Source organism: Lithobates pipiens, unplaced genomic scaffold, assembly GCF_037356315.1.
Source record: "Lithobates pipiens isolate NorthernLeopardFrog02 unplaced genomic scaffold, aLitPip1_a1.2 Scaffold_22, whole genome shotgun sequence".
Taxonomy (NCBI): domain Eukaryota; kingdom Metazoa; phylum Chordata; class Amphibia; order Anura; family Ranidae; genus Lithobates; species Lithobates pipiens.
Genome location: NW_027507784.1, coordinates 344,379,740 through 344,401,935, shown reverse-complemented (window position 1 = coordinate 344,401,935; position 22,196 = coordinate 344,379,740). Strand labels below are relative to the sequence as shown.

The 22,196-nt window shown below is 45.4% G+C and overlaps 1 protein-coding gene across 1 annotated transcript in view; it reads right to left on the bottom strand.

Moving 5' to 3' along the window:
- LOC143925106 (solute carrier family 15 member 2-like) overlaps positions 1 to 22,196 on the bottom strand; it is a 65,824-nt gene continuing 43,628 nt past the window's right edge. The window contains 12 exon segments of the mRNA XM_077449719.1: positions 1 to 2,932; positions 5,141 to 5,245; positions 7,101 to 7,253; positions 11,447 to 11,540; positions 11,653 to 11,760; positions 13,093 to 13,139; positions 14,863 to 15,015; positions 16,118 to 16,252; positions 18,295 to 18,376; positions 18,464 to 18,552; positions 21,845 to 21,877; positions 22,122 to 22,166. Coding sequence (XP_077305845.1) covers positions 2,735 to 2,932; positions 5,141 to 5,245; positions 7,101 to 7,253; positions 11,447 to 11,540; positions 11,653 to 11,760; positions 13,093 to 13,139; positions 14,863 to 15,015; positions 16,118 to 16,252; positions 18,295 to 18,376; positions 18,464 to 18,552; positions 21,845 to 21,877; positions 22,122 to 22,166 — 1,242 coding nt within the window. The 3' untranslated portion in view covers positions 1 to 2,734.

The window sequence follows — 22,196 nt, the reverse complement described above, 5'->3', positions numbered from 1 at the left end:
TTTGAAAGTAGTTTATATATTTTTTTATTTATAAACAATGTAGGAATTTCTTTTATTTTTGACAATGTCCATGATTTGAAATAACAACAGATAAGACAGAACGGGGTAATTGGTCCGATGCAGACATATTTCATAACGCAGATTGGCTGGTAAAGTGCGTTATGTTGGGGGCAGAAGACGACACAGCTTCTTATAGACACAAAATAACGCACAACCTTCTCTGCTTCAAGAAAAGTGTGATAAGAGATACATCAATTTTCTTCTTTTTTCCATTTATATGGAAGAAATCACTGAAAGTGCAATCATTCTATCAAACCAAATCAGCCCAATATAGTGATCCTCACAAGGGGGCGCTACAGAGCAGAGGATTTTAACCCAAACCATATGATATATGCATATGAGATATTGTCCACCAAGTCTTGTAAATAAAGTTAATTTAATAGAATGTTTTTACTTTATCTAAGTGACTTGGTCAATGATATTTTGTGTTCATATATATTACAGTTTGCAAAGCCCACTGCTATGTACAGGGCCGCCATTAGAAATCATGGACCCTGTACAGCCCAACGGATAGGCTCCTCCTCTCTTGGTCATGCAGAGGAGAAGACTGAGGCAGGGTGTCAAAATGGTGCAGTGGACTGTGCTTAAAACTTGAGCATAGATGTCAGAAGTATGCAAAGCACAGACTGCAGGGGTCAGATGTATGCAAAGCACAGAGTGCTGGGGTCAGAAGTATGCAAAGTACAGAGTGCTGGGGTCAGAAGTATGCAAAGTACAGAGTGCTGGGGTCAGAAGTATGCAAAGTACAGAGTGCTGAGGTCAGAAGTATGCAACGTACAGAGTGCTGGGGTCAGAAGTATGCAAAGCACAGAGTGCTGGGGTCAGAAGTATGCAAAGCACAGAGTTCAGGGGTCAAAAGTATGCAAAGTACAGAGTGTAGGGGTCAGGAGTATGTAAAGTACAGAGTGCAGGGGTCAGAAGTATGCAAATCACAGCGTGCCGGGGTCAGAAGTATACAAAGTACAGAGTGTAGGGGTCAGGAGTATGTAAAGTACAGACTGCAGGGGTCAGAAGTATGCAAAGCACAGAGTGCTGGGGTGCAGGTTTCCAGAGTATGTAATGTATAGAGTGCAGTGATCAGGAGTATATAATGTACAGAGTGCATGGGGTCAGGAACATTTAGCACACATCATGCATGGGTCAGGTATCTGTAATGTATAAAGTGCAGGTGTCAGGAGTATGTAATGTACAGAGTGCTGGGGTCAGGAGTATGTAATGTACAATGTACTGGGGTCAAGAGTATGTAATGTACAGAGTGCAAGTGTCAGGAGTATGTAATGTCAGGAGTGTGTAAAACACAGCATTTAGGGGTCAGGTGTGTGCAATATACAGAGTGCAGGGGTCAGCAGTAGATAACACAGAGCATGCAGGGATCAGGGGTGTGCAATGTAGAGAGTGCAGGAGTCAGGAGTGTGTAAAACACAGCATGCAGGCAGACAGGTGTGTGCAATATACAGAGTGCAGGGTAGGGTTGCCAACTTTTCTTCAAGCCAAACCCACGCACATTTGCGGCACAGGGCAATTTTTTTACAGTAAACACTACAGGACCTGGGACACATTTGGGTGCTCCAAGGAGAGCACTAATGTAGCACGCAGAGCGCACCATGGCGAATAGTGGGTGTGGCCAAGTTGCTCTTGCTGACATCTTTGCCCCACCCTTCGGTGATGCTAAACTTGGCCCTAGACAGCTGCCCACAGCTCCCAGATGGCAACAGATTCTGTGTGACTATCTCGGTTACTTGGGGAGCCACAGCAAGGTCTGAATAATGTGTTCGGTTTTCAGGCGGACTGAAACCCGGACACAGGATTCAAAACCCGGACTGTCCGGGTGAATACTGGACAGGTGGCAACCCTGGTGCAGGGGTCAGCAGTTGATAACACAGATAAAGCAGGGATCAGGGGTGTGTAGTGTAGAGAGTGCAGGGGTCAGGAGTGGCTAACACACAGAGTGCAGGGGTCAGGGGGGTGTAATACACAGAGTGCAGGAGTCAGGAGGGTACTATGTACATAGTGCAGGGATCAGGACTTTCCTTGGCCTCCCATTATTCCTTATATTACTGGCCTACTACAGGCTGTGCCCACCTCTACCACCAATACCCTGAGTCCCTCCACCCATCACTGACTATGTACCTGGCATATGCCAAACAAAGTCCAGCATCCACCAGATGATCTTGTGACACCGTGGCCGGCACCCCCATCACCATGGAAACCTTGACACTTCTTTCTAGGGTCAGGATGGTGTCCTGGAGGACAGGATCTTCCTCGGCACTGTGTGCCAGGATGTATACAGTCTATACAGGGAGTTCTGGTGGGGGGGGGGGGAGCTCTGTGGGCCACCCACTAATCCATTTAGGCCCAGGCCTGGTATGGGAGGGCTGCCTGTGCCACCCAGCAGCTGCCCTGGCTTTATAGTGCTTCCTTGTGAGGATCAATTTAAAAAAAAGATGATTTTATATACAGCTTCTTTTGGCTCACACACAGCTTGGTGTCCATCGGGGCTGCAAGATAAAGTCCTTTGTGAAGAGGGAGGAAGGGATGGTGATGACCCAGGAAAACCATACGCGGTTGGTCAGGAGTCGTCCAGTCCGGAGAGAGGCTCAAGAGCAGAATGGGCAGAGCGGATTTATAGAAATAGGTTTTTGAAAACTTAGCTTATTTTCTGTTTAATACATTTTTAGATCTTCGTCTTCTTCTCCTCTATATTGTCTATACCGGTCTCATAGAAGTCGGGTATTGGCTTCTTGAGATCGTCGTATGTGTCCTCGTCTTCTATCAGGTCATTGGGGTCCACCGGAACGAAGAAGTATCCCATGATGGAGAAGATGATGGAAACAGCAACCAGGAGTGCGCCAAACAGGATAAACTCCGCCCACTGCGAGGAGAGAGAAGGATGGTTATCAATATATACAACTTCAGTATTCCATATTGCAGGATACATACAAGTGTAGCCAAAATATGTTTTTCATCAGTTACATAGTTAGTAAGGTTGAATAAAGACACCAGTCCATCCAGTTCAACCTGAGTGAGTGTCTACAATTGTCCCTATCCCTGTACATTGCTCACTCACATCAGTCCCTACCCTCAAGGAGCCCACAATCCAAGGTCCTCATTCATATACTAGGGACAATTTTGGACAGAAGCCGATTAACCAACCAGCATGTCTTTGGAGTGTGGGAGGAAACCGGAGTACCCGGAGGAAACCCACGCAGGCACAGGGAGAACATACAAACTCCAGGCAGGTAGCATTGTGGTTGGGATTTGAACCAGCAACCCTTTTTACTGCTAGGTGAGAGTGCTAACCACTACACCACTGTGCCGCCCACTACACCACTGTGCTGCCTCAATCAGTTATGGATTGGTGAGATTTCCCTTCACTTCTTATCCAGAAGACACAACAGGAAGTGAGAGCAAATCTCTGAGGAGGAGAGTATTTGTGTTAGAAGGGGGATTTAGAAGGGTAGAGGATTAATGCTAGGAGGGGGCATTTTGGGGGGGGGATTAATGCTGGCGGGGGGGGTTGGAGAATTTGTGCTACAAGGGGTGATTTGGGGAGGGGGCTGTGCTGGAAGAGGGGTAGTGGGGAAGAGGATATGTGCTAGGAGGGGGATTTGTGCTGGAAAGGTGTGTGAGTGTGTGTGAAGGGAGGATTTGGAGGGGGAAGAGAATTAGTGCTAGGAGGGAGGATTTGGAGGGGGGGGATTATTGTTAGGTTGGGGGGGGATTTTTCCTAGGAGGGGTGATTGGGGGGAATTGTGCTGGGAGATGGAATGGGGGAAGGTCATTTGTGATAAGGGGGAATTGGAAGGGGGAGATAATTAGTGCTAGGGGAGTGAATTGAGGGTGTAATTTGTCCTAGGAGGGGTGATTAGGGGGGGGGATTTGTGCTGGGAAGAGGTAGGGGGAGAAGATTTGTGTTAGGAGGGGGAATTCGGAGGGAGGAGAGAATTGTTTGCGAGGAGGGGGATTTGCGGGATTGGAGGGGGGATTTGTGCTAGAAGGGGTGATTTGGGAATGGGGTTGTGCTGGGAAGGGGGATAGAGGGAAGAGGATTTGAGCTGTAAGAGAGATGGGGGGGAATGGGGGATTGCTTGAAAGGTTGATTGGAGGGGAGGGGGGAAATTTGTGCTAGGAGGGTAAGTTTGAGGGGGCAGAGGATTGTGCTAGAAGGGAGGATATAGAGGAGGAATAGAATTAGTGCTTGGGGTGAATTGGGGGCAGAGGCTATTGTGCTAAAAGGGGTGATTGGGGGAGTGATTTGTACTGGGGGGAAGAGGATTTTAGTTGCTAGGGGAGATTTGTGCTGGGAGGGGGGTGGGAGAAGAGGATTTGTGGTAAGTGGGGGATTTTAAGGGCAAGATGATTGGGAGCGGGTTGGAGTTGGTGGATTTGTTCTAGGAGGAGTGATATGGGGAGGGGGGTTTGCTCTGAGGGGGAATAGGGGAGAAGCCAATTTGTGCTATGAGAGGGGAATTTGTGCTAGGAGGGGTGATTTGTGGGGAGAGGATTAGGAGGGATCGGGGGAGGATTAGTGCTAGAAGGAAGGATTTGGAGGATGAATAGGATTAGTGCTGGGGAGTGAATTGGGGATTTGAGCTGGGACAGGGGAATTGTGCTGGGGGGAAATAGGTGAAGTATTTGGAGGAAAGATGAAGGTGTTGGGAAATTGTGCAAGGAGAGTTGATTTGTGTGGCGGGGGGGAGGATTTGTTCTAGGACGTGGGATTTGTGTGAGATGGATATATGAAGGCTTCATTTGCGTGGTATTATTGGAAAATCACTTTTAGCGGGAAATCGCGGTTATCGTGTTACGTTACAACTCTGCTCATCAAACACCAAATCACAGTTTTGAAACGGACAAATCTGAGGTTCGTTGCCTGCAGATTGGACGAGGCACAGGTGGGAATTTTAGCCTCGAATCCTCATTGGCGGACACCGCCGTTCGCCCCGCAAATTTTCCACCAGCAAAGTTCATTACTGCAGCAACAAAAATAAAAGTGATGAGACGGAAGCCACACACGGGGCACCGTCTGTATCCAGACTCATATTTGTACATTTGTATCCACGTTGAGAGTTCACGTTACCTGTTCCATGGATCCGGCCTCAGCCACAATAAGCACGATGACGTTACCAAAAGCCACGGTGAGCAGCCACCCGGCCTGGAGGACGGACTTCATACTGGCTGGAGCCTGGGAGCCGGGAGACACAAAGAGGACTGGTCACAAGTCAATATTTCGCACCTTCAGTGCCAAGACTCTACTCTGACATTGCCGGCTTTATCTAATACTTTATATACTGTAATATATATCTTCGAAGGTGTCCTATACCCACAGGTGATCCAGAGGAAGGCGAAAGCCCCCCCAGAAAAGCATGATCCAATTTGCTGCAGCAGGGGAAACAATTCCTTTCTGATCCTAGAGAGGCAATCGGATTTTCCCCGGATCAACTCTACCTATAAATGTCAGTACTCAGTTATATTCTGTACCTTTAGGAAAGAATCCAGGACTTTCCTAAAGCAGTCAACTGAGCCGGCCATAACCACCTCTGCAGGGGGTCTATGTGATCATATGCCCCCTTAATCTCCTCTTCTCAGGAGAGAATAAATTCAGTTCCTCTAATCTTTCCTCATAGCTGAGCTCCTCCATGCCTCTTATCAGTTTGGTTGCCCTTCTCTGCACTTTCTCCAGTTCCCCGATATCCTTTTTGAGAACTGGAGCCCAAAACTGAACTGCATATTCCAGATGAGGTCTTATTAATGATTTGTACAGATGATATCTCTCTCTCTCTGGAGTCCATACCTCTCTATATACAGGAAAGGACTTTGCTCGCTTTGGAAACCGCAGCTTGGCATTGCATGTTATTATTAAGCTTATGGTCTACCAAAACCCCCAGATTCTTCTCCACAATGGATCCCCCCAGATCCTTCTCCACCATGGATCCCCCCAGATCCTTCTCCACCATGGATCCCCCCAGATCCTTCTCCACCATGGATTCCCCCAGATTCTTCTCCACCATGGATCCCCCCAGATCCTTCTCCACCATGGATCCCCCCAGATCCATCTCCACCATGGATCCCCCCAGATCCTTCTCCACCATGGATCCCCCCAGATCCTTCTCCACCATGGATTCCCCCAGATCCATCTCCACCATGGATCCCCCCAGATCCTTCTCCACCATGGATCCCCCCAGATCCTTCTCCACCATGGCTCCCCCCAGATCCTTCTCCACCATGGATCCCCCCAGATCCATCTCCACCATGGATCCCCCCAGATCCTTCTCCACCATGGATTCCCCCAGATCCTTCTCCACCATGGATTCCCCCAGATCCTTCTCCACCATGGATCCCCCCAGATCCTTCTCCACCATGGATCCCCCCAGATCCTTCTCCACCATGGATCCCCCCAGATCCATCTCCACCATGGATCCCCCCAGATCCTTCTCCACCATGGATCCCCCCAGATCCTTCTCCACCATGGATCCCCCCAGATCCTTCTCCACCATGGATTCCCCCAGATCCTTCTCCACCATGGTTCCCCCCCAGATCCTTCTCCACCATGGATCTCCCCCAGATCCTTCTCCACCATGGATCTCCCCCAGATCCTTCTCCACCATGGATCTCCCCCAGATCCTTCTCCACCATGGATCTCCCCCAGATCCTTCTCCACCATGGACCCCCCCAGATCCTTTTCCACCATGGATCCCCCCAGATCCTTCTCCACCATAGATTCCCCCAGATCCTTCTCCACTATGGATTCCCCCAAAATCCTTCAAACGAAACTCCAGGCAAAACAACGAAAGCCCACAACGCTTAGTCCTTCACCCCAGCAATTATCGTTACCATTTGAGCTCAACCCTAATCCTAAATCCTCCCTCCGGCCTTCCCTCCAGTCTTGCACAGTTGTAGAGGCTCCTGTCAGGAAGTTTAATGCCCCAGCATTCACCAAACACTGAATTGTCAGTTGTGGGTGGAGTTCCACCTTTTACCCCATGCGTACCTTCCAGCAGGTGCAGGGTGAGACCTATTATCTCATTGTCAGCTGTTACCTGGGCGTAGGAGAAGTCCAAGCCGGTGACTGAGAACATGACCTCTCCGGCGCTCAGTAGGAAGTATTGCGGGATCTGCCACGCCACGTGCACGCTGTTCGCATCGATGTCCTCCACCTTGTAGGCTTTTATTTCTTTCTTGGTGTCATCCACCTGATTAGAGAAGTTCACATGTGAGATGGAAATACACAACAGCTGATGCTGAGCTAATACATATCTGATTTGTAAGGAAAAAAAAAAACGAAAAAAAAAAAAAAAATAGAGACCATAGCTGTCAATTGTCCTAAATTGGGGCAATCCCACACCTTGCACCTTAGTCCACATAATGATGTGTCCTGGGCCATGTCAGGGGATCACAATGGTACCCTAAGAAATTATTGATTAGGGTAGTTTGGGGCAGTACATGGGTAGTCCTTGCATAATTAGAAATAGGGCTTGGGTGCGTCCAATCTAGTGAGTGGGCCAGAACACTGGGCATGCCAGTACATATATATATATTTATATATATATATATATATATATATATATATATATATATATATATATATATATATATATATATATAGTATTGTGGGTATTGTATATATATATATATATATATATATATTACACACAAAAACCTTGGATTGTGAGCATAATTCGTTCCAGAAAAATGCTTGTAATCCGAAGCACTCTTATATCAAAGCAAATTTCCCCCATAAAAAATAATGGAAACTCAAATGATTCGTTCCACAACCATTTATTGATAGGTCCTTCAGTTTATAGTCCATATAAGAAGATTATAACAATGTGATCAGTTGTGTAACCATAAAATGTCCATCCACAAATGGAAGCCTCCACAAGGGAATTAGAAGCAAAATCCGTTAGGAGCTCCATATAAAAGAGTATAAAAGAGAAGAGCGGCGCCTCTAAGGCCGCGTACACACGGGCGGACTGTCTGACGGACTTGGTCCGCTGGAACGTGTTTCAGCGGACAGTCCGCTCGTGTGTGGGCTTCAGCGGACTTTTTCAGCGGACAGTCTGGCGGACTAAAGGCCCGTACACACGGTCGGACTTTTTGACAACAAACATGCAAATTAGCTGTTTTGGAGCAACATCCGACTGTGTGTACGCTCCATCGGACAAACTTTTTCTGTTTTCATCGGACTTTTGTTGGCTGTGCGAACGGACAAACTTTCTGCAAACAAAATTCCGATGGAGCAAAGTCCGACCGTGTGTACGCAAAAGCATCGGACTTTTGTACAAGGTACAAACACGCATGCTCAGAACCAATGCAAAAGATCAGACTACAATACAGAAGTTCACCAAAGGTGGCGCTGGAGACATTGAACGTCCTCTTTTGAAGAGGCGTCAGTACGTTGTGACGTCATTACGTTCGTGTTTGTTGTCAAAAAGTCCGACCGTGTGTATGCAATACAAACTTGTGGACCACGCCCTTTGTACAAAAGTCCACGGAAAAGTTTGTACAAAGTCCGACCGTGTGTATGAGGCTTATGTCTTTCGGAATTTCCGTAATATTGTCCGTCCAACTTTGGTTTCAGCGGACAGTCCGCTCGTGAGTAGGCTAGTTGGACGGACTAAGTATGGCGCATGCTCAGAAAGGATTTACACGGCGAAGGTTGCATTGCAGTGTATTGGATGTCGTATTTCTAGTCTCGTCGTACGTGCCGTACACGTCATCGCGCAAGCTTTCAGCGGACCGTCTGTTCATCGTGTGTGGTCAAGTCCATTCATTCAAAAGTAGGACGGACTGTCTGTCGGATTGTCTGACGGACTTAGTTGGGCAGACAGTCCGCCCGTGTGTACGCGGCCTAAGTGTAGCAAGACGTTGCTAAATCTTGAAAGCCTTCATTAATTGTAGCCATATTGTTACACTTAGAGGCGCCTCTCTTATATTTTATACTCTGTTGTGACGTGACGCTACTTGTATATCAAGACATCGCTTGTATATCAAACCAAAATGTATTTAAAAGTGTTGCTGGTCTTGCAAAACGCTCTCAAACCAAGGTTTTACTGTATATATTTTTTTACTTGACAGATTGCTTTAACTGACTTCATCTGCAGAGTGAAGTTTATCCCTTTGATCTGTAGATGAATAAATAGAAAGGTGCAAAAAGAAACAATGTTTCTTTTTATCTTGCCGTTTCAGCGGCTGAACAATTTTGTTGATAAACATTGCCCAGCTGCTTCTTTTGTTTTGACAGATCCAATTGCCAGGACTTCTGCTACACTTTAGCTGTCAACAGAGGAACCCCACTGACGGATGAATAAGTAATTGGTTGTTAAGGACGCGGCGGCCCCACTTGGAGGAAAAGTCCAGCCTGAGCTCGTTTGGCCGGGCTTCCCCTAAGGGTCACAGGAGTGCAATTAGTTCTGCACTCCTGTGACCCATTTTCAGCAGTCAGAAGTCCGCTCTCTGCTGATGTCACCAATATCGGCCCTGGATTGATGGCCGTCTCAGCGAGCCGCTCCCCACCCCCTTCACAGCTCCAGTGAATGTGGAGGAGCAGAGCAGGAGAGCTGCTGATTGACAGTCAGCAGCTCTCTGCTCTGGGATCTGTGAAAACTGAGCCATTGGCGGTGTTCGATGGCTCGGTTTTCAGTCTCAGCATCTATCAGCCGGCGTCTTAGTGCAGAGATGCCGGGTGATAGATGCTGCATCCACCTAGGTAACTATGAATATGGAAAAGAAAAGAAACGGATTCCCATAACAAATGATAATTGCCGGCTAAATGATAATAAATAAACGAGAGTTTTTGCTGTTTACATTTCAGCTGTTAGTGGGGGAATCCCGTTGACAGCTGAAAGAACCAAGCCTAAAAGTATCGGTTTCAGGTATCGGAGCATTTGCACGAGTACGAAACTTCTGGAAATGCTTAGTATCGGCACTGATACTGGTATTGGTGCAACCCTACTTGCAATAAATATTAAAAGTCTGGGCAATGGTTTTTTAATGGAATGTCCAACAGTATTAGTGTGATGGTCAGGTGTCAATAAATGTTTGGTCATATGGTGTATAGAAAAACAATGTGAACATATGCTATATTGTCAAAAGTATTGGGACACCTGCCTTTACACGCACATGAACTTTAATGGCATCCCAGTCTTAGTCTAGTAGGGTTCAATATTGAGTTGGCTCCGCCCTTTGCAGCTATAACAGCTTCAACTCTTCTGGGAAGGCCGTCCACAAGGTCTAGGAGGGTGACTATGGGAATGTTTGACCATTCTTCCCAGAAGTGCATTTGTGAGGCCAGGCACTGATGTTGGACTAGAAGGCCTGGCTTCCTCCACCCCAATTCATCCCAAAGGTATTCTATCGGGTTAAAGTCAGTCGAGTTCCTCCACCCCAAACTTGCTCATCCTTGTCTTTATGGAGTTTGCTTTGTGCACTGGTCCAAATCATTTGGTGGAGGGGGGATTATGATGTGGGGGGGGGGGGGATTATGGTGCGGGCTTGTTTTTACAGGGGTTGGGTTTGGCCCCTTAGTTCCAGTGATGGGAACTCTTAAGGCGTCAGCATACCAAGACATTTTGGACAATTTCATGCTCCCAACTTTGTGGGAACATTTCGGGGACGCCCCCTTCCTGTTCCAACATGATTGCTCACCAGTGCACAAAGCAAGGTCCATAATGACATGGATGAGCGAGTTTGGGGTAGAGGAACTTGACTGGCCTGCACAGGGTCCTGACCTCAACCCGATAGAATACCTTTGGGATGAATTAGAGCAGAGAATGATAGCCAGGCCTTCTCGTCAAACATCAGTGCCTGAGCCCACAAATGCGCTTCTGGAAGAATGGTCAAACATTCCCATAGACACACTCCTAATCCTTGTGGACGGCCTTCCCAGAAGAGGTGAAGCTGTTATAGCTGCAAAGGGCGGAGCCAACTCAATATTGAACCCTACGGACTAAGACTAGAATGCCATTGAAGTTAATGTGCGTGTAAAGGCAGGTGTCCCAATACTTTTGACAATATTGTGTATTATGTGACTGTAATGGGGGTTTTCTTTATTGTTTTTCTTTTATATATAAATATTTTTGTTATGTTATTTGTTTTCTTTCAAGAATGATGTTGCTATTTCCTGGGCTCTTCGAGGTCTGGACTCCACAAATGTTTCTGTGATTGTTTGATGTTTATAGCTTTGCTATACTTACCTATTATACTGCTTTGTTCCTGAAGTCAGTTTGTTTCTATGTCAAAACTTTGAATGTTTTTCTATTTTTTTAAAATAAAATGTATTATAGAAAAAAAAAAAAAAAAGAGTGAAAACAAAATAGATTCTGCTATCAATAAGGGGGGGGCTGTAGGATTCTCTGGGAGATAGGAAAGCCAAAATGTTACTTACCCCCTTCAGTACTGCTGTGTACGCTGCACCAAAGTCCAGTAGATCCAGGTCGATCGTGTGCTCCGCCCCTTTGTAAGTCACGGCTAGTTTGGTGCTGGTGGGAGAAGAAGAGGACACTGTATACAGGCAGGGGAAGGATCTGGCTGGCCATCTATTAGGCCTGGGGGGTCGGGCAAAATCAGAAACTTAATAATGAATCCACTCACAGAGCTCTTTTCTGGGTGAGATATTCCGATATGTCGTTGTTGGTAACATTGATCGTTGCATCGGCAATATGGATATTGTAGACGGGTTCTGGGAGCAAATTGACGAATCTGCAAGAGACGGGAAATCAGAAACGAGCCGACGATAAACGAGCCTATAGAATGTATCATACACCATACACATAACAATACACGTGTCTGCTGTGCTGGGGAGAGGTTTTACGGGGGGCTGGAGGGGTATTTAAACTAGAACTGAGTGGGGGGGGGGGGGTGGTGAATTAGAATATCATTTATAAAGGAGATGGAGAGATTAAAAGTACCATTATTTATAAACAATGAACAGACAGGAGATAGAGAGATACAAAGTAACATTGTTTATAAACATTGATCAGACAGGAGATAGAGAGATACAAAGTAACATTGTTTATAAACATTGATCAGACAGGAGATAGAGAGATACAAAGTAACATTGTTTATAAACATTGATCAGACAGGAGATAGAGAGATACAAAGTAACATTGTTTATAAACATTGATCAGACGGGAGATAGAGAGATACAATTTACAATTGTTTATAAACATGATTAGATGGGAGATATAGAGATACAAAGTAACATTGTTTATAAACATTGTTTCAATTGAGCACAAAATCGCGCAAAAATGCCACTTGTAGTGGAGATGTGAACCAACTCCACAGAGAATAATTGATTTTTTTCTCCTCCAGCGTTTTGGCGCTTCAAGCAACAAAATGCTGAGGCGAGAATGAGGACTTAGTATAAAACTGGATTTCCGAGCTGGGAGCGCATGATTGTTTTGACTAGTTTGCTTATAAAAGTCAAAAAGGGATCTGTGATCTGTGCCTTGGCAAGGCTCTTCCTTCACTTCCTGTAATCAGGTGTCACCGCTGCAGCTCAGACACCTTTGGACTGGCTGCCTTCTCCAGAACTGCAGTTCAGCGCGGGCGACGCCACAGTGGGCCGTTCTTTCACCACTAACAAGCCCAGTAGGTAGCCTGGCTCTACCCATCCCCGCATCTATCTCACTCCTCAAGGCATGGCGTTCCAGAAGATATAGTTTTGTGGCAGAGCAGCCGGATATTTGCTAATTCCCTCTAGTGTTTTCTAGAATTGTCAAATTGTATTTTTTGTTACAAAGATGCATGTATTTCCTTGGCTCCTCAGCTCCATCTAGTGGCCATATTGCAGTATTTTATCACTGCTCATATTAAAACATGTTTTCCCCAAGAGAAAGCATATGTTTTTCTCCAGTGTGCATAGAACAAATGAAAATTCATATTCACGGGACCAATGGCAATTTTTTTTCAAACAGACCACTAAGTGGATGTTTTCTACTCCTTTAGAACATTGACTCAATTGCCTTGCAGTAGTTTTGTGCAGAGAAACGTTTATTTAATCTTCAATCATCATACGAAAGTAAGACGCACCTGACCCCTGCTAATCCATTTTCTGGCTTATTATTGGGATCTTCAATCTACAGAGATAAAAATAAAAATAAATTTGTTACAATGTAACTATTCAGTGCTACAATAAATTACAACTTATATGGATTATATGGAACTAAACTGCTCTATAATGTGATAAATATCACCCAGAAATATCGGCATTGTACTGGCTACTCAACACTAAAGCATTAAAATAAGATAAACAAATGATATATATATATAATATCTACCTATATCTATAATATATATCTATCTATATCTACCTATATCTATAATATATATCTAGATAGATAGAAAGATGTATACAGTGCCTTGAAAAAGTATCTATATAAATCTATAATATATATCTATATCTATATCTATATCTAGATAGATAGAAAGATGTATACAGTGCCTTGAAAAAGTATTAATACCCCTTGACATTCCCCACATGTTGTCATGTTACAACCAAAAACATAAATGTATTTTATTGGGATTTTATGTGATGGACCAACACAAAGTGTCACATAATTGTGAATTGGAAGGAAAATGAAAATGATACAAATAAATATGTGAAAAGTGTGGGGGAGGGGCATTTGTATGGAGCCCCCCGGAGTCAATACTTTGTAGAACCCCCTTTCTCTACAAGTCTTTTTGGGGGTGTCTCACTCTCTACCAGCTCTGCACATCTAGAGAGGAACATTTCTGCCCATTCTTCTTCTTCTTTGTAAAATATCTCAAGCTCTGTCAGATTGGATGGAGAGCGTCTGTGATCAGCAATTTTCATGTCTTGCCACAGATTCTCAATGGGATTTAGGTCTGGACTGTGACTGGGCCATTCTAACACATGAATATGCTTTGATGTAAACCATTCCATTGTAGCTCTGGCTGGATGTTTCGGGTCGTTGTCCTGCTGGAAGGGGAACCTCCGCCCCGGTCTCAAGTCTTTTGGAGACTCTAACAGGTTTTCTTCTAAGATTGTCCTGTATTTGTCTCCATCCATCTTCCCTACTAGATTTTAGTTAGGGGTATCAGAGTAAAGGGGGCGCCATACAAATCCCCCCCCCCCCCCCCCACACACACACACTTTTCACAAATTTATTTGTATCATTTATCATTTTACTTCCACTTCACAATTATGTGACACTTTGTGTTGGTCCATCACATAAAATCCCAATAAAATACATCTACGTTTTTGGATGTAACATGACAAAATGGAAAATTTCAAGGGTATGAATACTTTTTTGCCGTATATATTGTAGCAGTGGGACCCCGTGCTACTCAGAAGATTGCTGGTTTACTGACAGATTTTTGGAGAAGCAGGCACGCTGATTGCACGTCTGTGTGCTGGGCTATTAGTTCTGACCTGACTATGGGTCAGGACTACACCCAACAGTCCCCCTTTACATCAGGTGTCTCCAATAGAGTCCCCCTTTACATCTGTGGAGGGAGTCAGGTGAGAGAGAGTAGCAGAGTGAGCCAGGAGGCTGTAGAATTCTGATTGTGCAAGTTACAGTAATGGTGGAACCCCCTGCTTGGGCTACTGATGTCTTTTGTGAACATTTCCGTTCTTTTAAATAAAAGTGGGTTATTATGCCCTTAAAAATACAGTTTTGGACTGGCGCAATCATTGAAAACGCACCTACCCCTTGAGTCTGATCACCCCAATCTTACAATATATATATATCATAAATAACACAAGTCAAACATAACCCCCCTCTTCCTTCACAAACCCCCCATATATCACTTGTAGGATATTTCTGCTCAACTTACCTTTCTACAATACAGAGTACCATCCGTGTTTGTATCCACCAATAAGGAGTACGTGGCTTCCTCACGAATGTCTGAGCAGGAAATGCTTTGTACCCCAACTTCTACATTCACATTTGTAGTGCCGGTGAAATTAACCTTCACGTAATTTGGGTCCTGTAGCAGCAAAACACACAGATCATTAGGTTTGTCCACCAGAGGAGCTTACACTCTAATGTCCCCCCCCCCCCCACCAGTCACATCAGTCTCTGTACAGAGGAGCTTACACTCTAATGTCCCCCCCCCCACAGTCACATCAGTCTCTGTACCAGAGGAGCTTACACTCTAATGTCCCCTCTCCCACAGTCACATCAGTCTCTGTACCAGAGGAGCTTACACTCTAATGTCCCCCCCCCCCCCACAGTCACATCAGTCTCTGTACCAGAGGAGCTTACACTCTAATGTCCCCCCCCCTCCACAGTCACATCAGTCTCTATACCAGAGGAGCTTACACTCTAATGTCCCTTCCCCACAGTCACATCAGTCTCTGTACAGAGGAGCTTACACTCTAATGTCCCCTCCCCTACAGTCACATCAGTCTCTGCACCAGAGGAGCTTACACTCTAATGTCCCCTCCCCCCCAGTCACATCAGTCTCTGTACAGAGGAGCTTACACTCTAATGCCCCCTCCCCCACAGTCACATCAGTCTCTGTACAGAGGAGCTTACACTCTAATGTCCCCCCCCCCCCACAGTCACATCAGTCTCTGTACAGAGGAGCTTACACTCTAATGTCCCTTCCCCCCACAGTCACATCAGTCTCTGTACAGAGGTGCTTACACTCTAATGTCCCCTCCCCCACAGTCACATCAGTCTCTGTACAGAGGAGCTTACACTCTAATGTCCCCTCCCCCACAGTCACATCAGTCTCTGTACAGAGGAGCTTACACTCTAATGTCCCCTCCCCCCCCCCACAGTCACACACTATTATTATTATACATTTATATAGCTCTGACATATACCGCAGTGCTGTACAGCGATCACTGAGCCAGTCACATCCGTCTCAAAACTCATTTCTCTTCCAGTGACACTAGTGGAAAAGATGAGGGAATGGGGGAGGGGGGGGGGGGGTCACTGGGTCAAATAAACCTTCCGCCACACGACTACACTCCATCCAGAATGAAAAGAGTATAGTCTGGAGTTCCCCTTTAATTTCACCGTTCTGCCCGTTCATTCCCTCCCCCTGTGTCATGTGACTGCTCAGGTGGCGCATCTCTTACCTGGAAATCTCCGACGATCAGCGATGGCTGTGTGAACGGGGAATTGTTTGGAACCCGAACGGTGACCCTTGGTTGCAAAGTTCAGAACCTGCAGAGTGGGCCTCTCCCGCCTTTTGGAACGAGCGGATTCGTCTCCTGGAATGCCGGAATAGAAAGAAATGGAAATATTGTAGTTTTATTTATGTAAAGTGCTCGGAAACTCTCCATACACCCAGTGAAGTGACTGGCCTACACAGAAACAAAATCCTGCGTAAGTTGTACCTGTTTATCTGCACTCTTCTCTTCTTCCCAGCCATTCAAAGTGAAGAATTTATACAGCTTGTCCGAGCTGTCAGAGGTCATCCAGCACCACAAGATGTGGAATTGTTCCCCCCCCCCCCCCCAACCTGTCAGGTGGAGTCCCCAGTAGAGTCCTCCTTTACATCAGGTGTCCCCAATAATATCCCCCGTTACATCAGGTGTCCCCAATAATATTCCCCCATTACATCAGGTGACCCCAATAGTGTCCCCCATTACATCAGGTTTCCCCAGTAGTATCCTCCTTTACATCAAGTGTCCCCAATAGTGTCCCCCTTTATATCAGGTGTCCCCAGTAGAGTCCCCCGTTACAGAAGGTGTCCCCAATAGTATACCTCTTTACATCAGATGTCCTCAATAGAGTCCTCCTTTACATCAGGCGTTCCCAATAGTATCCTGTTTCCATCAGATGTCCCAAAGGAGTCCCCTTTTACACCAGGTGTCCCCAATAGAGTCATCCTTTACATCAGATGTCCCAATAGAGTTATCCTTTACATCAGATGTCCTCAATAGAGTCCTCCTTTACATCAGGCGTTCCCAATACTATCCTGTTTCCATCAGATGTCCCCAAAGGAGTCCCCTTTTACACCAGGTGTCCCCAATAGAGTCATCCTTTACATCAGATGTCCCCAATAGAGTCCCCCTTTACATCAGGTGTTCCGAATAGAGTCATATTTGACATCAGGTGTCCCCAATAGCCTTAGGTTACATCAGGTGTCACCAGTGCAGTCCCCCTTTACATCAGGTGTTTCCAATAGAGCCCTCCTTTACATCATGGGTCCCCAATAGAGTCCCCCTGTACAGCAGGTGTTCCGAATAGAGTCCCCCTTTACATCAGGTGTCCCCAATAGAGTCCCCTTTACATCAGATGTCCCCAACAGAGTCCCCCTTTACATCAGGTGTCCCCAATAGAGTCCCCCTTTACATCAGGTGTTCCAATACTTCCGAGTTGCCACCCCTTTTCACGTTGTGCTCTGTACTCACAGCTTCTCCTGACAGAGGGCGAGAGGAAGAAGTACACGGTCCGCGCTCCTTCCGCAGCAGCGCCACGCTGAGACTGAGGACAGTTCTCTTCCTCAGCTCAGGGTCTTCTGCGCTCCTTGCAGGCTGGATGGAGGAGAAAGCCAAATCCTCCCTCCAGCATAGCAGCTATTGGCCGCTGCTCCTTCTGACAGAGAGTGACACTGCAGCCACTTGTGTCAATGAGGAGCGGGACGACCGGCCAACTCAGTGCCCAACAGGTTCCCGCTCGCCCATCCCCCCCCCCCCCCCATCCCCCGTTACATTGTTCCCAGGTATTCTACGGCCACAGAACACCTCCCTTCCACCATGTTATTAAGAAGAGAGTGTTTTATTACATTCATATATTGCTCAATAAGTGCAAGAAAAATTCAGACCCGTCCTGTGTCATCTCAAGGAGCCTAATTAGCCCTCCTGGTTCTTATCTTGGACCACAAAACCATGATCCAGTATGCAGTGTAGATGAGGAGGAGCAGGAATTAATGTGTTTATCAAAAGACAACTGGGCAGGCTGACACCATTTCTTGTGATTTCAAAAACCAACAACAGAAAAAAATCAAGAGATCCATTGAACCTTTTATTTATTTATTTTATTTATTGATTTTATTTTACTGTCCTGAGCAAGTTTTATTGCGCTTACTGTTGATGGGCTCACTACCTCTGCTGGAAGTGTGCTCCACATATCCACTACTCTTTCAGAAACATACTTTAGTTATCCTCCTGTTACAGGTAAGGATCCACCTAAACCTGGTCTGAAAAATGCCCCCCACCCTTTAAGCCGAATTTATAGAAGTATTAGAAGTTTACATTGTATTACTTTTAGTAACGAATAAGATAAGTCACTTGAGACTTTAACTCACATTTATTTTGATCTCCACAACAGTGGCAACAGCGAACGCCAGAGCTGCCAGCAGCATGCCGATGGCCATCTTTGCGATGGGGCTGCGGAGAGGAGGAATAATTACAGGTGAATGGGTGGCCCACAGATACACCGACCAATCACTGCAATGGCCGGACTTTGTTACTCACTGGAAGTTGATCTTGCAAAGCTTGACGAGAGGGTAGATCCCCAGATCAAACACCGGGACCAGAATGAGGATCAGAAGTGGGTTCAGGACCTGGAGAGATGAGACATTCTATTACCACCACTCTGTTTACATGGAAGATCTAAATCTCATAAAATAACTAATTTAATTTCTACAATAATGTATATCATGGGCGCCATACTGACTCCATGTAGATTGTTTTGCCTTAGGGAATCAGAAAGGAATTTTATTTCCATGGACCATGTTAAACAAGGTTTTTTTTTTTACCTTCCTTGTGATAAACCTTGGACCATGGACCATGCCCCAGAAGTTGTCAACTCTGACGAAACGCGTTGCTCTGTGCTCTAAAGGTGGTGGAGATTCAATTGGAGTGGGATTCATATTGTTCAAACTCTGGACATTTATTTGCACAATCTGTCTTTTTAGTGGACATTTTTTCATTTAATCTGGTTTATTGTGTGTAATATGCGTGTTATGGATGTTTATGGATATATATATATATATATATATATACTTGGTTAGCAAAGCACATTTGGTATACTAATATTGCTGTGAAGTCAGCAAGTTATGGCCCCAAGAGGAGATTCTAAGTATGTATAGTTAGAGTGGGCTGACCTTGTAAGAACTAATAATGTGAGGTCAGAATGAGCCCCTTACACAGAACAAGGTGCCCCACGTAGAGGGATGTACTGTATCTGATATTAATCCTTTTAATGTGCAATTTCTTCTATTTCCAAGGCTCTGTCCTTGGGCCCCTTCTATTCTCTCAATACAACTCTTCCTTGGGCCAGTTGATAATCTCCCATGGCTTCCAATATAAACTCTACACCGACATCCCATGGCTTCCAATATGACCTCTACACCGACATCCCATGACTTCCAATACCATCTCTACACCAGCATCCCATGGCTTCCAATACAACCTCTACAATGACATCCCATGACATCTAATACGATCTCTACACCGACATCCCATGACATCTAATACGACCTCTACACCGACATCCCATGGCTACCAATACCACCTCTACACCGACATCCCATGGCTTCCAATACAACCTCTACAATGACATCCCATGACTTCCAATACCACCTCTACACCGACATCCCATGGCTACCAATACCACCTCTACACCGACATCCCATGGCTTCCAATACAACCTCTACAATGACATCCCATGACATCTAATACGATCTCTACACTGACATCCCATGGCATCCAATACAACCTCTATACGGCCATCCCATGGCTCCCTATACCACCTCTATACCAACATTCCATGGCTTCCAATACAACCTCTACACTGACATCCCATGGCATCCAATAGAACCTCTATACCAACACCCAATGGCTTCCAATGCCACCTCTACACCAACAGCCTATGGCTTCCAATACAACCTCTACAAAGGCATTCCATGGCTTCTAATACAACCTCTACAAGGGCATTCCATGGCTTCCAATACTACCTTTATGCCAACACCCAATGTCTTCCAATACCACCTTTACACCAACATCCCATTGCTTCCATTACCACCTTTACACCTACATCCCATGACTTCCAATACAACCTCAACATTGATATCCCATGGCTTCCAATACCACCTCTACATTGATATTCCATGGCTTCCAATACCACCTCTACATTGATATTCCATGGCTTCCAATACCACCTCTACATTGATATTCCATGGCTTCCAATACCACCTCTACATTGATATTCCATGGCTTCCAATACCACCTCTACATTGATATTCCATGGCTTCCAATACCACCTCTACATTGATATTCCATGGCTTCCAATACCACCTCTACATTGATATCCCATGGCTTCCAATACCACCTCTACATTGATATCCCATGGCTTCCAATACCACCTTTACACCAACATTCTATGGCTTCTACAACCACCTCTGCATCAACGGCACCGACATCTGCCTCTCTACTCCCCAGCTCACCCCCTCGATCTCCTCACGTATCACAAAGTAACTGAGCAACATATCAGTATGGATGTCACACCATATTTAGATTGTAAGCTCTAACGAGCAGGGCCCTCTGATCCCTCCTGTATTGATTTGTATTGTAAGTGTACTGTCTGCCCTCATATTGTAAAGCGCTGTGCAAACTGTTGGCGCTATATAAATCCTGAATAATAATAATAATATTTACGTAGTTGGTAAAGTTTAATAAAGACACCAGTCCTTCCAGTTCAACCTGTGGTGTGCGTGTGTTAGTGAGTTTATGCCAATAGTAAATCCCATATCCTTTATGTTGCGATTGTTAAGATACTCATCTAATTGTTTTTTTAAACTATCGATAATCCCTGGTGATACCACTGCTTGCGGAAGGGAGTTCCACATCCTTACCGCTCTCACAGTAGTGAACCCTCTATGTAGTTTAAGATTAAACCACTTCCTCAAACTCAATCACTGGCTAATTCTTGCCAACTTAACTTCTGTAACATTTCCATAATTTGCTCCTTTTTAACTAACGACACCTCTGAACAACTTATTACCTCCCACCTTGACTACTGCAACTCTCTTCTTACTGGACAACCTCTATACAGACTGTCCCCTCTTCAATCTTTAGTGAATGCTTCTACTAACCTTAATAATCAGTCTATAACTGTTGCTCCCCTTTGCCAATCCCTCCACTGGCTTCCCTTAGCTCAACATATACAACTCAGAATACTAGGAACAACCTACAAAGCCACCTACAACTCTCCCCAGAGCTACACCACCCACCTCATCCCCACATATCGCCCAAATTGTCCACTCCGCTCTTCCCAAGACCTCCTGCTCTCTGGTCCCCTTGTTACCTCCTCCTATTGCCCTCCTCCAGGACTTCTTCATAGCCTCTCCCATCCTCTGGAACTCCCTACCCAATCTGTCTAGTTATCTCCTACCCTGTCTGCCTTTAGGTGATCCCTGAAAACTACCCCACCTCTAACCAAAAAGTGTACTTTGGTTACCTCCATCAGCTTATCCCCCACAACTATTACCTTTTGTACCACCGCCTCCTGCCTTTAGATTGTAAGCTCCATGACCAGAGCCCTCCTAATCCTTCTGTATTTTATTGTATTGTAACTGTACCATCTCCCTTTATATTGTAGGGTGCTGTGCAAACTGTTGCTGCTAATTAACATCCTGTGATATTTATGCCATTTTACTGAGACCTGATGAAGAGGTTGTGGCCCTTGAAACACGTTGGCTGTCCTTTGCTCTTCTTATTGTTACCAGCTGAACAATTAAAACTTTTGGACTTGCAATGATTTTTGTTTGTCTCTTTCTATGACTTATTATACTTTTAAAACATTAACTGCCAGGTGAGTAACACAGTGATAAACGTACAATGACTGTTCCATACCTGTATCTGGTCCGGCTGAATGACAAATGCAGTCTGTAAACAGAATTGATAATAAATAATTAATCAGCATTCACAGGTGATATTGGGGGATTGGGGAGGGGGGGTTGGGGGCTTGAGAGGGGGAAACAAATGTTTCAATGTTACATTATATTGAAAACACATTTGTCGAATGAATTCCCAGACGAGGGTGGAAATGGTGGTGTAGCGATGAATGTGAATACCGGGGGGTCACAATCTGGATGCAGGGACTGAACTATGAAAATAAATCTTCACTTACGAAATCGGCGTTCATTCTTGTAGCCTGAAGAGTCCATCGCGATCCCTGCAGGGTAACAGATATGGGGGGTTAATT